The sequence below is a fragment of the Neolamprologus multifasciatus genome, chromosome 17 (assembly GCF_963576455.1).
Source record: "Neolamprologus multifasciatus chromosome 17, fNeoMul1.2, whole genome shotgun sequence".
Taxonomy (NCBI): Eukaryota; Metazoa; Chordata; class Actinopteri; order Cichliformes; family Cichlidae; genus Neolamprologus; species Neolamprologus multifasciatus.
The window spans coordinates 32,560,942-32,576,506 of record NC_140455.1 but is presented as its reverse complement, the minus strand read 5'-3'; the positions used below and the strand labels follow the sequence as shown (position 1 = coordinate 32,576,506).

General features: G+C 40.8%; 3 protein-coding genes across 5 annotated transcripts in view; 2 read left to right on the top strand and 1 right to left on the bottom strand.

The window, feature by feature from the left end:
- Positions 1-104: 104 nt before the first annotated feature.
- Positions 105-9,782, top strand: slc37a3 (solute carrier family 37 member 3). Its single transcript, XM_085137496.1, has 14 exons — positions 105-229; positions 2,351-2,549; positions 3,570-3,684; positions 3,965-4,057; positions 4,384-4,467; positions 4,620-4,765; positions 5,110-5,206; positions 5,330-5,414; positions 5,769-5,977; positions 6,060-6,201; positions 7,029-7,130; positions 7,300-7,499; positions 7,671-7,736; positions 7,982-9,782. The coding sequence occupies exons 2-14, from the start codon at positions 2,473-2,475 to the stop codon at positions 8,072-8,074; spliced, it is 1,509 nt and encodes a 502-aa protein (XP_084993622.1). The 5' UTR covers positions 105-229; positions 2,351-2,472; the 3' UTR covers positions 8,075-9,782.
- Positions 9,397-14,957, bottom strand: cdkn1d (cyclin-dependent kinase inhibitor 1D). 2 transcript variants are annotated; one of them, XM_085137499.1, is made up of 3 exons: positions 14,797-14,957; positions 12,151-12,641; positions 9,397-12,055 (listed from the first exon to the last, which is right to left on the bottom strand). In XM_085137499.1, exons 1-3 carry the CDS (start codon positions 14,934-14,936, stop codon positions 11,997-11,999), a joined length of 690 nt encoding a protein of 229 aa, XP_084993625.1. In that variant the 5' UTR covers positions 14,937-14,957; the 3' UTR covers positions 9,397-11,996. The 2 variants fall into 2 exon arrangements, with proteins under 2 accessions (XP_084993625.1, XP_084993626.1); XM_085137500.1 differs by lacking the exon at positions 14,797-14,957 and adding an exon at positions 14,337-14,477.
- The window catches only part of LOC146499682 (suppressor APC domain-containing protein 1), a 33,157-nt gene continuing 32,114 nt past the window's right edge, over positions 14,523-15,565 (top strand). The window contains exon 1 of one of the 2 annotated variants that reach the window (XM_085137504.1): positions 14,523-14,627. In XM_085137504.1, the coding sequence (XP_084993630.1) occupies positions 14,538-14,627 (90 nt within the window). In that variant the 5' untranslated portion in view covers positions 14,523-14,537. The remainder of the gene's footprint in view (positions 14,628-15,565) is intronic. The other variant, XM_085137501.1, reaches the window with a different exon arrangement.

The following is a 15,565-nucleotide window of genomic DNA, read 5'->3' as shown; positions in this document are numbered from 1 at the left end:
CAGGTGAAAAGTGAGCAGCTGGGTCACTTTTTTTTTTCAACAGTCAATCCCAGCTGTTATTTTTGGGGCGGTGGGGGGAGCTGTAATTCCACTCCTGTCCTACTGGTGGCAGCAGCGCGCCTTGGCGCTCTGCGAAATTTGACGTTTGTAGTGACGGGGCAACCCACAGTAAACACAAAACTGACGCTTCATCAAGAGCAAGCTAGCCAACGGGACTCAGAGCTGAAAGGTCAGCATATGTTTTTGTTTTCAAAGAATTAGTAGCAGTCAGGTGTTTTTTCGGAGATGTTTGTGGTGATTTTAAAGGCGCAACGAACCCGGAACTGACTCGAAAGGCTTTAACCAGTATGCGGCTTGTTACTAAGAAAACCGAGGTGGAGAGAAACTGCTCTTTAGGTGTGGCAGTAGCTTCTTTTCACAAAAGAAACGTTAATTCAGTTGGCAGAACAACAGTGGAGGGTTTATAACTTCAGTGGCAAGATGTGTCGTTGATCCACGAAGACGTAAATCGTTATTTAACCACGGAGTCCATAAAATTGTGGTTGCTTAGTTCAAAACAAAAGCCCGTTTGTTCCGAGCTATCTCGGTCATATTCCTCCAGTGTGCTGTATTAAGTGCACAGCATAGCCCACACTGCAGACAATTTTTTGTTAGATCATTTTTGTCTTCTGGGAGCTTGTCAGACACTTTTCTCTCCTATATGAAGGTTCTATAACAGCAAAATTAATGAAAAGAGGTGTCCATGATTAAACTTTCCCATGCGCCTCATTTGCCACTGTTACAGAGTTTTGTTTTTGTATTGCATCTAGTTTAAAACTAGAGTTTAAACAAGGGTGTACAAACTATTGTAGATACTGTGTAATACTGCCAAAAACTGATTTCCAATGTTTCTGTGTATTTTTTATGTGCAATATCTTTACGTATGTTGGTAAATAGACTTCGGGTTTACAAAGGGGTTATATATAGAATTAAAAAATTATCTGTTTTTCAAGTATCTTTATTGTACTTACATTATAACCAATCCGGTCCTTTATCCCCACTTAAAATATTTTTACAGAACTATTGTAATATTTGCTGCCATTTCTGCTGTCCTCTTGGCCAACTTACTCTTACAAAAGACATTTTTAATGTTAATGAGATTTTTGTAACTGCATAAATAAATGTTATATAAAAGTCACTGCCAAAAACTGATTGCGGCTTCTACCTTGTTAAATGAATGTTGTTTGTGACTCAAGTTGACTTTATGTCATCCATGAGGGATACATTTGACATATGTTTCACATATTATAGCCCAGCAAGTTACTTATAGCAGTTTAAATATGAGAAATCAGTTTTTGGCAAATACCGGAAATCAGTTTTTGGCAGACAATCACTTTTTGGCACAACACCGGCCCCTCAGGATTTCCCGTGTCAAGTACTCGAAGTAACTTTCATTTTTATTTTTCACACCTGCTTTCGACCACTTTTATCAAATGTGTCGAGAGTTAGAAAACTCAGATCTCAAACTGACTTCGAGAAATTGGTCTAAACATTAAAATAGTCATGCTAAGCAAGCAGGTCATCAGCAGCTCACCAGAGTTTTGCCATCAGTTCGGTCCGTGTATTCTGAGCTGGTAGAGCGCTATAAAGATGAAGCAAAGCAGTGTTACAGCAAACAGGATGGAATGAAGAGTCAGTGCACACTGGGTCCATTGAGCCCTCTTTTTTTTAAGGCAACACACAAATCCCAGCTTTCAGACGAGGTGCATTACTTCATATTTATCTTTTAACCTATGGGGACATCGTTCTTTAACAAGAAGTACTGACTTGCTGCCATATTGGAATTATCAGAGACTTGAAACGAATTAATGAGCCACAATAATATTTATCCCACAGTCTCCATTGAACTATAGACTGTATATGATAGCTGGACGTACCCACCATATGGATAGTGAGGTCTGGGTGTATTGGTGTGAAGCTTTGAGCAGAGTGATGTTACCCATCCTGGTTTTAAAACCAGGGCCGAGCACCATACTGGTCAGTCTTGTTAGGCCTTGGCCTAAAGAAAACCCTGCTTTATCGTTGTGTTTCACTTTTGTTGGGATAAAATTTTACAACACAAACAGTGTGTTTTATTAGATAAAACTTGTGACTGTCAGCTGAAACCATAAACTCATAAGGAAAGTGTTTACACAGGTGATAGATAAGGGAAGCTGAGGGGTTGTTTTCCCATAGGCTTCTGTAAAATCTGCCTTCTTTATGTAATCAGAGGAGTTTCCCCTGTGTGTCTGTGTCTGCAGCCCTGTCCTATAATCAGTGCTGAATGATAAATACGTTATTTAGTTTGACATTGGCTTTCTTTCTTCTCCAGGCACGTCTAGTGATGTGTTTGTCCCATGTGGTATAGTGGAAGACTCTAGCTGAACCCCCTCCCTGTCCTCGAAGACCTTCACCAACACCTTCCTCCTCTTTCTTGTTTTGGCCGCCCCTGTGATGCCTCCATCATGCTGTGCCTCTCTGTCACAGTACACTCATCATCATCTGGTTGTCTTTCTTCTCACCTTCTTTAGGTAATTTGGAGTCACCCCGCCCTATAGAACTTCCTGTAAGCCTTGAGAAGGAATGCAAATGTCATCCTGTGCCGATGTCTAGATAACATTGTGCTACGTGAGATATCCACAGACTAACAGAAAACTGTCGAGAGCTGCACAAACTTGAAAACTTGAAACTGTAACTGGAATGATGAAATTTACACACATTTTTTGCAGCAGTTTTAATCCCAGCAAGTCCAATCTAGCCACATAGTTAATGCAGTGTGAATGCATGTGAGCTGTGAGGTCAAGTTAAAGATCTATGAGAGATTAAATTAGCTCAGACTTATCTGTCTTGTTTTATTATCATACTCTGAAACACATTAGAGTGTAGGAAAAAATACATGTATCCATTTTCTTGTTTGTTTTTTAACATTTTTTGATCAAATCATATGCACGGAAATGCACATCCCTATTCACTGTGGAGGTTTATTAGTTGTTCGCTGTAACCCTATTTTTGCTACTAACGTTTAGTTTTAGTTTTTGTTTTCTTTTATTGAATAAATCTAGCAAAGAAATTCACGTCGTTTTAAATAGACAGTGTGTATCATATAATAGGCTTTGCTTTATTTTGGTTCAAGTAAAAGTAATATAGAGCAATTGCTGTAGCCATGGCATCGGACATTTGTGCTTGAAATCTTTATTACAAGCATAAATTTGTCTTAAGCATTCAGTTGTTTTGGAAGTGGATTTTGTTTGGGGGTTGTTGTTTTTTTCATTTTCATTTTTAAGTATGTAATTTCAGTGTTTCTTGCACAGCTGAAATGACATTGCTTTGGAATTTAACCTTTTTATTTACAACTAGAGAGCTGTTGTACCCAAGAACCCTCAAAAATCCATGTTCAAAACAAAAAGCATGTTCAAAACTCATAAATGTAACCTTTAATTGATCCATTATATTAAATAAGAATGAAATAACTGCGCTGCACTTTCAGTAAATGTTTGACCTCATATGGTTTGTTATTCCTTTCTGAGTAAAACTGCTTTCTGTCTTTCCAGCTACGTGTTGCTGCATGCGTCCAGGAAGACATTCAGCAATGTGAAAGTGAGCATCTCAGCTCAGTGGACGCCTTCCATTCTTAATGACAGCTCGCCTGCCTTCTCGCCTGGCGAGGTAATGAGCATACAGCACAGAACAACGTGTCTCCCACATATACAACGCTGAAATTAAAATAAGTCCGAAATATTTTGGCTGGCCACGATTCCAAAGTAAAGCCTTTTTGTTTTTTACTTTTTTGTGTGTTATTGTTTCTCAATGTGCACACTTCAGTAAGTTAGCTTCTCTGCCGTTTAACTTAATCCCTGATGCACAAAAGCAAATCTTTTACAGTCACGTCCTTGGTCTAAGAGCCTGTATGAACTCTGCACAATCACGTTTTCTCTGACTGTCCCAGACTTGGCAGGATAATCGTCTGTTTGAGGATGAAAAGCAGGCCACTCTGTTTCTGGGGATTCTGGACTCCATCTTCCTCTTCTCATATGCAGTGGTGAGTACATGATTTTCATTGTTTATTAGGATGCGTCTGCCACACAAATTGGTAAAACTGTGAGCAGAAGATAATTTTGTGTATCGACCCCGTGCCAAGTTGGGCCTGCATTTACTCAGGAATGGAAAACATTTGAACCATCTGGTGATCTGTGTGGGTTATGATAAGAGTAAAACAAAGGCCAGCACATCTCTGTAACACTAAGTATCAGATTTGTTCTTGGAACTCACTGAGAAAGTACATCATGCCTGTAATTTGAACAAAATCAGATCAGACTTTTTATTTATTTATTTATTTTCTCCATGTTTTTGTTCGTGTCCACGCAGGGTCTGTATCTGAGTGGTGTGATTGGAGACAGAGTGAACCTCCGCTATGTGCTCTGCTTCGGCCTGTGTGGCTCTGCTGCAGTGGTTAGTACATAGTACAGAATTATATGATTGATTATTAGGGCGGTGGTTTTTGCATTAATCATTGCTGGTATCTGTATAAAATCCACACAAAAACTAAGATTTCTGACAACTATAACACCAAACACTCAAGACAGCTGTGCATGTTTCTGCAGGAGTTTGTGTTTGGCACTCTGACTGAATGGCTCCACATCTACAACATCTACCTGTACAGCAGCCTGTGGGTGCTGAACGGCCTGCTGCAGTCGGCCGTCTGGCCCTGCGTGGTGGCCGTCATGGGCAACTGGTTCGGGAAGGCGGGGTGCGTGTCATTTCTGTGAATGTCATTATCTTTGCCTTAACGGCTGCCAGATGGGTTTGGATCACAGACACAGCATCTGTCCAACCCAGAAATATTAGTCAGGCTCATATTTGCCAAGTCGACCATCATCATACACGCCCAAATGGAAATACAGATGCTCACACTCGCCATCAATAGCCTCCATTCACTGGTGCCACAGTGAGAACACAGGCCTATTTAGACTCAGTTTTGCTCTGCAGCAGGGCATATTCTGCTCATATTAAAAACTGCGAGTGGCAGAGTAAAAAATACTTAAAGCTGTTCTATAAATAAACTTAATAAACTGCCATTCATCTCTTTTTCAGCCGTGGTTTTGTGTTCGGCCTGTGGAGTGCATGCGCCTCTGTAGGCAACATCCTGGGTGCTTTCCTTGCTTCCAGTGTTCTCAAATATGGATATGAGGTGAAGCACACATAGACAAAAATGTTTTATTGTTGCCCCCCCCCCCCCCCCCCCCCCCCCGCCCCACTTAACATTGCCAACAACTAAGCACTGAAATAATGTGCTGACTGTTGCTGTGTGCAGTACGCCTTCCTGGTGACCTCTGTTGTGCAGTTTGCGGGAGGGGTGGTCGTGTTCTTCGGCCTGCTTACCTCCCCAAAGGAAGTTGGTAAGGACTTCAGGAAGCATGTTAGATGTTAAAAATGTAACAAATTTGCAGGGTGTTTGCTTGTTTTTTTGTTTTTGTTTTTGCATGCTTTAAATATATTAAGGTGACTCAAAGTAGTTCCCAGAATGCTGCATATGTGTTCATATTCTCCATAATGTTTGAAAATTTATAATGCATATACTATGTGATCAGGTTTCAGCTTGTTTTGCAATACTATCAACTTTGTATCTTTACTTTTTATAACTTCTTTCCATGAGAGGTGTGAACTCGTCTCTACCTCAAGTAGAAACAGTTTGAATAAGCTAAACTTTTGATTAAACTTATGGTCTCCTTTAATGTGTGTGTGTGTGTCAGGTCTGAGCTTGGAGTCAGAAACTGGACTCGGCCCCATTGAGACAGACACGGACAGCCACAAGCCTCTGATGAGCGACGAGGAGGATGAGGTGGAGGTGGAGAAGTACAGCAGGCGAGGCCAGTCTGTCGAGCAGCCTGTAGAGGCTCCAGCCGAGTCTCCACGGGCCATCGGCTTCTTAAAGGCTTTCTGTCTTCCTGGGGTGTTGCCTGTGAGTGTGAAGAAGACGAACTATATAAAACTATATAACAATGTTTTTATAGTGTGATGACTTTGTCTCGCTTGCACTGCAGTATTCCCTGGCTTATGCATGTCTGAAGCTGGTCAACTACTCCTTCTTCTTCTGGCTTCCCTTCTACTTGAGCAACAACTACAAGTGGAAGGAAGCCCAGGCCGACCGCCTGTCTGTGTGGTATGATGTCGGAGGAATCATCGGTAAGCAGCTGCTTGAAAAAGAAAAAAATTTCTGTTATAAAACTTTCTATTTTGAAAGAAACAGTCAGTCATCCCTGTGACTAAACACTCAGGCTTCTCTGAACACTCTTTCCAGAAATGTTTTTCCCGACTTTTGGGCTGTGCAACCATAGTCCTGATATGGTCATCTCAGATCCCTCCCGCTCTTTACACTTTGTTTGCGAGGGGCAACCAATCAGGGCAAAGTTTGCTTAAAGGAAGTATGTAAGGAGAGGAACTAAAACAGCTTGTTTCAGAGAACTGATGAGCTGAGATCAAAGCAAAGCTGCTCTTATAGAGTCCAAGAATAAAACCATGGAGTTGGTAATGAGCATTAAAGGTCCTGATTAAAATCACTTATCACTCATCATTTTGTATGATGCTTAATAATAGAATGTTATTATCACAACTTATAGTAGTGCAGTGCTTCTCTAACGGTGGGGCATGCAGCCTCTGGAGGTGGGGGCACCATCAGATAAGCATAACTAGATTTGGATCCTTCCTCCATCTATTTTCTTCCACTTGTCTAATTCAGTGTAGGGGGCGGGGCTAGAGCCCAGCCCAGCTGTCATAAGGTGAGAGGCAGAGTACGCCCTGGACAGGTGTGCGGCACGGCTGATTTTGATCCTTGCTGTACTTAATGGTGGTTTAAACAAAATTATGTGTGGTGTGAATATTTATTTATTTTTGGCAGGGTCCTAAAGTGGAGCTGTAATGTATGCAGCCCCATGTGTAATGTATTCATTGGTAAATAACTTTGCAGTTTGTCAGTTCCTAATTTGCCTTGATCATGCTATTTCTTGTATCAGGAGGAACATTTCAGGGTCTGATCTCTGACTTTATGGGGAAGAGAGCGCCGGTGCTGGTCGTCAGTCTGACGCTGGCAATCGGAGCCCTGGTGGGATACAGCCGTAAGTACATGCACGTCATCTAACAACAGCTCACGATCTGGTATGTTCTTCTTCATAATAATAAAAGAAAAAAAACTGCATTTCATGAGTCAAGGCGTCAAACTCACAATAACACTGTAAGGTTTAAAATTCACACGATTAATTTAGTGTTTAAAATCCACTCTCTCAGGATCACCTAATGACCAGGTGATAAACGGTGTGCTGCTAGCTATTACCGGATTCTTCATCGGTGGGCCGTCCAACATAATCAGCTCGGCCATATCTGCTGACCTTGGCAGGCAGGATGCTCTGAGGGGCAGTAAGGAGGCCTTGGCTACTGTCACTGGTATAGTGGATGGAACTGGAAGTATAGGAGCGGCTGCAGGACAGGTAAAGATGAAAAAAAAATCTAATTGGAGAATTAAACAGAATGAATTTAGCAGCATGAGAGCATGTTTGCTTCCACTGATGCCTTTTTTTGACACAGCTATGACACTGACTGTATACACACGAGTGATCAGACTGACCTTTAATTTGACCATTTTCTCCCTCGTCTTCTAGTACTTGGTGTCTCTGATAGAGAGCAAGCTGGGCTGGATGAGCGTGTTCTACTTCTTCATTGTCATGGTAAGATAATTCTTATCCTTAAAAGGACAAAACGTGTTAAATAAGACTTTAACTTTGGATTAATCAGAAAAGTGTTTACCGAGGTCGTAAATCAAGTAAGATGTAAGCTGGATTTCTTATAAACGCCCCCTGCTGACCGTCACGAAGCATGACACCTTGTTACACTTTTCAGTCCAAGACATTCCATCCATCTTTTATATACAGTTTGCGCTTGTTGCTTAAGGCTTCTTCTCTTCGTGTTACAGACTGCGGGCAGCATTGTGTTCATCATTCCCTTGCTTGTTAGAGAGCTGCAGGCCATGTGGACAGAGAGGCGAGCGCGGCAACGGCAGCTGTAAAAAATCTTAACCACCATCAGTTTTTACTCTAATCAGTGACAGTGCAGCAGATCTGGTGTGATTTTGTGTTTGTTGAAAGATGATGCTACTTACAGTACATGTAAGATTTGGAGTTTTAGCTGAAGTCTTTGCCTTAAGAAGAAAAAAACCACAACAGGTTGCACTGTTCTGTATATTCAGGGCTTTGTAAAACATCCCAGAATGTACTAATGTGTATATTTTAAGGTTTTAAATGGATGTGAATGTTGATGTATTTGAATCAGTGTTGCCAAATATAGAAACTAGAGCTTCTTACCGTAAAGACCAGACTCTTTGAGAAAGCTTAATGCCTAAGGAATGTGAACAGTGATTGTAAAGTAGAACTCTGTAATCAGTTCTTGTAGATATGTATCATATTTTAGTCATTTTAAATATTGCACTATGTTCTTCTCACAGTAATCAGGCACAAGCCTTAAAACATTTTAATAAATCACTTTTAGAGGTCTGGGAAAGCTCCGGATCACTGCCATTTTATCTCACCTGTGTACAGTTTTTTGTAATTGTGTTTTAATGTTGTACTGTAAAGCCTTTTCATGGCAGGGGGCTGGTTCTCTTCATTCTGTGTACACGTGATTTTCATTGTTCCCTTTTCCATTTACTGTTTGCTCGAATGTTTACATCTTAAGTTTTAGTGTCTTAACTTGCACACATGGGCAGAAATGTTCTTAAACTCTGTGTTAACAGCATAGCATGCCTTATTTCTGTAAAACACACTACCATGGTGGAAAGGTTTGCCTGTGTGCATCAGGAGCCCTGCATATGTTTTAACTGATTTTTAACTGTAAATCCATGTAGGTTATGTCCATATTTAGGTTTTAACAGCCAGTGTAGGTAAATATGTTTAATTCAGATGCAATGGTATCTGCAAGGTGGGCAATTTGTTCTGGTTAAGATGGTTAATTTAGCTGCACATTTGCACGTAGCTATATAGGATTGTGTAAAGCACATTTAGGAATAGTTATTGCAATTTTTTTTATCATGCTAAGAAATTTTCTTTGTCTCTTGAAAATAAAAAAAAATCATATGAGATTCCATATCATTTTTAACAAATGTAACTTTTTTGTTTTAAATAAATGCATTTTTTATTTCATGAATGGTTTGCTGTCTGTGCAGTGTTGTATCAAATCCACCAGGGGGTGCTCTGAATGCAAACTTAAACCTTCACTCCCTTTTTTTTTCCTGTTGAAGCCGAAACAAGTGTTGTGCTGGTAATTTCAGTTTATATCAATATAATTCATAAACATTTAACTGACTGAAGCACATTAAAACACCAACAACCTTCATTCAACTCAGCAATTAATCTCTTTTAATTACACTTCTTACATGTTGCAAAGATACATATACCAGTATTAAATTACAGTTGTAAAAAAATTATTATAAATCGTATGGAAATATTGTCATACATTCATGCATATACAAAGTATACACTACCTTTTAATATAGCTGCGACAGGTGAGTTAGGAAAGCAGAGGTTGCTTGAGCAGAGTGAGACACTAGAGATTTATTCTATTTCTGTCCAAATTTTTCTTCGATTTTATTTTATTTTTATTTTTCCTCTTAGTGGATTTGAGGAGCAAAGCTACAAAATGCTGCTTAACTGTTAGAAGCCACGTTCAACAACATGGCAGATCTGCTCGGACACATCTACTCAATGTCTGTTTCTCTTTAAGATTTTTTTTTCCTTATTTTTGAAGATTACCATAAAAAAGTAGTTCCTTTGTCAAAAATGTTTAAAGTAGTGCAATGATATGGTTTCAAAGAAAAACAATTAGTTAGTTACAGCAAAACAAAACTCAACCAAAACAACAAGAAAGAACGGGGAATTTAAAATGATGTTCCTCTGAAAACATATGACAAAGACTGAAAATAAGTTACTACAAACACGCTGAGAAAACAGATGCACATTCAAACTTACACAGAGATAAAGTAAAAGATTTTAAAAAGAAAGAAGAAGCAATTTCTGCTTTTACGAAATGTGTGAAAAACAGTTGTGCAAAATCATGCAAGTCAAACCCAACATGATTATAAACAACTACTTTCATGGTGAGTTTTCACAGGCAGAGGCAGCTGAGTCATGAAAGAGAGACAGACACACTCTGGAGGGGGGGGGGCACTTACAGACCACTCATCATCTGGATGCAGAAATCCTTTGATCCAGATAGGATCTGAGACATTTTTCCTCTTGTTCTAGTTAAATCTGACCCTTGTTGTTTTCCTCATGTGTGTTTTGGGAATGATGTCAAAGCAAAGTAAAGGGAACAACAACAAAAGCTAACCCCACACCGCCCCTCGGCGAGTTTCCTCTGCACGGCCCTCTGACACACTGACTCTTTCACCTGATGAGAAACCCGACACGAAGCAACAGGTTTTTACCACAACAGAATAACAACTTCCCCCTCGTTGAGTCTGTCTCTCTTTCATGCCCGTAGACACAAACAACCTGAGCTACACTGATTGATTTTTTTTTGTCTTTTTCTGATTTTCTTATATTTGTGTTATTGAATTTTATGATGAGGTAGTTACAAGAGATAAACCCAGGCTATGGCTTTTTACCCTTATACAAATTAGAATCACTGTAGCTAGGGAAAGCCGCATGCTATTTGAGTCACAAAACGTGCAGTAACGGATCACAACAGAAAAACTCTTTTTGTTTTTAAAGTGTTGGAGACTTTCTGTAACCCACAACTGATCACTCAAACAGTGTGCAACTTAATCCTTTGGTCGGACTGCATCAGCTGCCACAACTTTTAAAACGAATGAAAAAACAAAATAAAAGGGGAGAAAAAACATTGACACACTCACACACACATATATGTATCTTCTATATACAAGCCGTATACAACTGCACAGCAACAGAAAATGTGACACTTTTTTATATATTAAAAAAAAATGTTAAACGGTAGAACCAGAAGATTTGGTTCCTCTGAGCTGCACCACAGTGATAAAAACACTACATTCGCATTTACAATATCACACGAAGAGTGGGAACATGCTACATTAATAAAAGCTTAAGCCAACCATTAAGATATGTTTATAGTCTGTTGCCAAAAAGATGCTAATAATATAAAGCAAAAAAGGGGGAAATAGTTTGTACTTTTTTTTTTTGCTATGTTTTGATGGTTTCAGATAGTTTTAAGTGGCAACGGTGGAGTGTTTTTTACGAGCCATAAGGGCTTGTAGTTTAAGTTGTAATTTAATTACCTCGCTTTTACACATTCCTTTATTTTTTTTATCAATCTGAATAATAAATAGTGATATATGAAACATTATTATAATTTAAAACCCTGACGTACAGCCACATTCCCTAAGAAACCTCCACCGCTGACCTTTTGGCCCAAAGGTTGATCCCAGTCACGTCACCACATTTTGACTATGGGCGAGGTTTTGACCCCACACGCTGTGGGGTTAGACTAAAGGCTAAACTTGTCAAATTAAAATCACTTATGACTTGCAGCAAGAGGGAGGGTGGGGAGAAAAAAAAAGGTCAAGGGCTGAGGTCAAATACTACTTAAGGCACGTTCAGAAGAACATTAACCTCTTCAAACTAGAGCCTGTTTTCTGTTGGATCCTGCAAGAGTGCATTCAGAATGATTTCACAGTATAGTTAACAAAAAAAGCTAACAGTATGAAGAGTATACAGTATTATTATTATTATTTCTAGCTATCCACAAAAACCGATTTCTAGAGTCTAATTTACTTGGGCAATGGTAGCTTCCTTGTGCTGAGTTATAAAGGTATGTGGTGTCAGAAGTTTTTAAGCCCATGCATGTATGAGCTTGTGGACAGTCACTTGCATATTGCTACATATCTACATGTGATGCATATGAGGTGATGTGAGGAGGGATGTCGACCAATTGGTGATCCTCCGCTCACTGTGCTTTTTCTACTGCCGAGAGGAAGCTTTGTTATGCAGGAGCCTCCTCTTCTTTACCTTGAAGAAATCTGCAGAGTGAAAGAACAGAGTGGAAATCAGTTATGAGTGTGACCACAGAGGTTTAACTTTCCTTGTCTTAATCAAGCTAATCCGGCAAACTCACCTGTGATCGCAGCCTGTCTGCGTTTCCCCGTTCGCTGGATCCGGTAGCACCTCCTAGTGGTTACTTCTAGGTACTCGTCCCCAGACCCAGACGAGGCGCTCGACCCAGGCGAACCCTCGCCCGACGAAGACGACATCCGCCGTCTCTCCTTTGTCTTCTCAGCTCCAGACCTCGCCAGCGGTCGAACCGTGCAGCTGCGGTAAAACGCCGGCACGTCCTGACACCTTAGCGCCTCCCATTGGATGTTGGAGCCCTCTAACGGCACGTCGCTCTGGAAGTCAAAGTTCCAGCGCTTGTTGGCCACTTCCACGCTCATGCAGAACAGTCGCTGGAAGTCCTGCTGCAGCTGCTGGTGATCCACGGGCCCGAAGAGGTTCTTCCGCACCGGCCCCACCTTCAACTTCCAGGCCTCGATGCCTCCCAGGCGCGAAAGCTCTGGGTCGGATTCCATAGCTGATTCCGCTATTGATTTAGAGGCCATCGCCATGTCCCTATCAGAGAGCAAACACACATGGATACATTAGTCCAGTGGAGTTCCAAATGAGGTGTGATCTGGGGTTTTACTGGCACAGATTACACACGCACACACTCAAGCTTTTGAACACCCAAACCCCCGTCCTCACCCATATCGGCCTCTTGGGCGCCCACATGTTTTATGTGATCACACACACACATGTGCCCTCACCTGCTGAGTAACTGTTGCAGCAACAGGTACATGAGCTAACGCCAAATAAATCCCCAGCAACCCTCACTGGCCCGCCGCTTCAAAGTGAACCTAGAGCGACACCTGCTCTGGTGTTCACAGGCCAAAGGTCGACAGTAATGGTCAGAAGGTCGACAAAAAAATGTTTCCCCTGCATTTGTGACATTTCATTAGAGGCAGACTGATGAATTCTGAGCGCAGCCTCCGCTGGTTTCCAACTCCCAGCCAAACCCAGTTAACATTTTACAGACAACTCCAACTAACTGCCCAGGGCTTAAAAAGAACATGGTATTTGGGATAGGCAGTTATTGCCACTCACTTAATGCAGCGTAAAAAGTTGTCTTTCCTCTCTGAAGGCAGCTAAAGGAAGCTAAAATAAATACATAAACACTAAATGATTTTGCCAATGCAAATGTAGGTCAAAACTCTCAGGAAGGGGCCCAGCGCTGGAAATTGGTTTGTGGTCATGAATTGCCTTTTTTTTCCCCTGCCTGCATAACTGATTTAGAAACGCTCCGTTAAGACACTTTGCTCTGTTTTTCTAGAGGTGGAAACGCACTTTACAAATTCGCCTATTCTGCTCTTGAACATACCAGCACTCTATCGGGCGAAGATAAGCCTGAAAGACAGCAATTAGACCCTGGGTTGGGGGGAGTGAGGGAGTTGCGCAACTGTCTGACACCTAATACTTTATAATGCTTATACTTTCACACATACACTTAAATTCATTTACGGCACCTGCACATCCACAGGAACCGTTACAATGTCCCAAACCACAACAATTCAAACACTTTCCTAAGCGAGTGCGTATTACATATTTATAACTTCAATGACCTATTTTAACTCACATTGCCGTACAAAAACATTAAAAAAAACGGGACATAACAGTTTTGTTTTCAGTAAGAGGACTGCGCTCCTTGAGAGAAAGTTGTTTGCGTCGAAAACGAAGTGGGCGCGGTGTGCTGGTGGTCAGGTTTCTACTATGCTCGGTGTCCCCGAGGGAAAAAAAATCCTCCACTCCTCAAACTAAACGTAAATAAATATATATCCCTCCACTTTAAAATGCATTTATTTCCTTTGCAGCACTATAACACTGGCATTAAACTGCGGATAAACGCATAGCGGAGGGTGTTATTTTTTAAGGTTTAGCGGGTTAATAAGGGAGCAGCCAGAGTTCGTGACGCAGTTACATTAAACGAGGATGTGGGTCAATGAGATGCGACACACAAACAGCCTCATGTCTTTTCTAGTCTCTTCGCCCTTGCTACACAAAACAACACACGCGGACTATTTTTTCTTACGAAAGCATACAGAACGCTTACATTTAAGCAGTGAGGCGAGCAAACTCTGTTAGCTTCAAAGTAAAATTAAAACAAAGCTAGCGTCTTATTAAGAAAAATGAAAAATAAAAAAGAGCCTATATGTCTATAATGACCATCAGCAATATTAATACTAGTATTAATATTATTATTTTTTATCTTACCATAGGCGTCAGTATCTCAGAGTAGTCCGGTAAAAGTGTCGCTTTGACTGCTCCAGCTATTTTGTCGCACCGGCTTGAAGAATTAACGGTGTTGCTGTGTGACAGCCCTCGCGGACATAAACACTGTCACGCTGCAAAGTTTCACTCAGACACTACCCACGGGTGGGTCGGTCCTGTCCCCTTAACTGCGACTTGTTTGTTATGGACTGCGAAGAGACAGGGGACGTCCTTACGCGAGAAGTCGGTCACGTGGTCGCCACCAAAACAAGGTTGCTGGAGCGCAGCCAAGAGGTTAGTAACGATATAATAGTTTATTAGAATATATTAAAATATGAAGCACGTTGCACTTCTTTTGGGAACAAAAAAAAATGCACACACAAAAAACACCTACACCTATAAACGTGCTACAGGAAATACATTAATAAAAATTTATTACATTTTAATAAAGAAAACTTCTTACCTCTGAAATGTTTGCGAAAATGTGAAATTCCTCGCTGCTCTCTTCCCAAACCTGTTCCCTCTTCGCTTTCCCCGCGCTGTGTTCCGCTTTTCCCTCCCGGTGCTCAGAAGTAGGTCAAATATTTTGGCAGTGGCCGCCATTTCCCCTTTTTCGTCTCTCAAATGTGACACACAGTTCTCGTGTTTGCTTGCGTCACATTTTATTTTGGCGACGTGCCCGTATCCTCGAGTCACGTTGAGCTGCAACGTGACAGGGCTGGACAGACAGACTCATTTGGACTTGCCCTACATTTTTCCAGTTGAATACAAATTTCCAACCAAGTAGGGAATAAAATAAAAATGAATCACCTGAACTTACTTCACAGGATTCAATAAAAGAGGAACTTGTTTTTTTTTAACTCAATTGCTACTTCTCCCCTTGACCTCTTGACCAACTTATTATCATAAATACTGAAAAGAACATAATGTACTTAATGCTTTCTGACCCTGAAGAAAATGAATTAGATTTAATCTTGTGCAATGGTCCAGTGCAGCTCTGAAAAAACGACGTGACATTGTACTGCATGCCATCACACATGATGTTTTCATTGACAATTTGTCTGCTGACCAAATTAATAAGGTGTTTAAGACACTAAATCATATATCTGTTTATGTAAAACGTGCATAACTCTCTATCTTTTGGGACTTGGTACAAAGTTAAGTCAGGGTGCGTGGAGTTTGGATAAACTTTGTCCTTGTGAGTAAAGACCTTTGGTTCAATGAGTAAACCA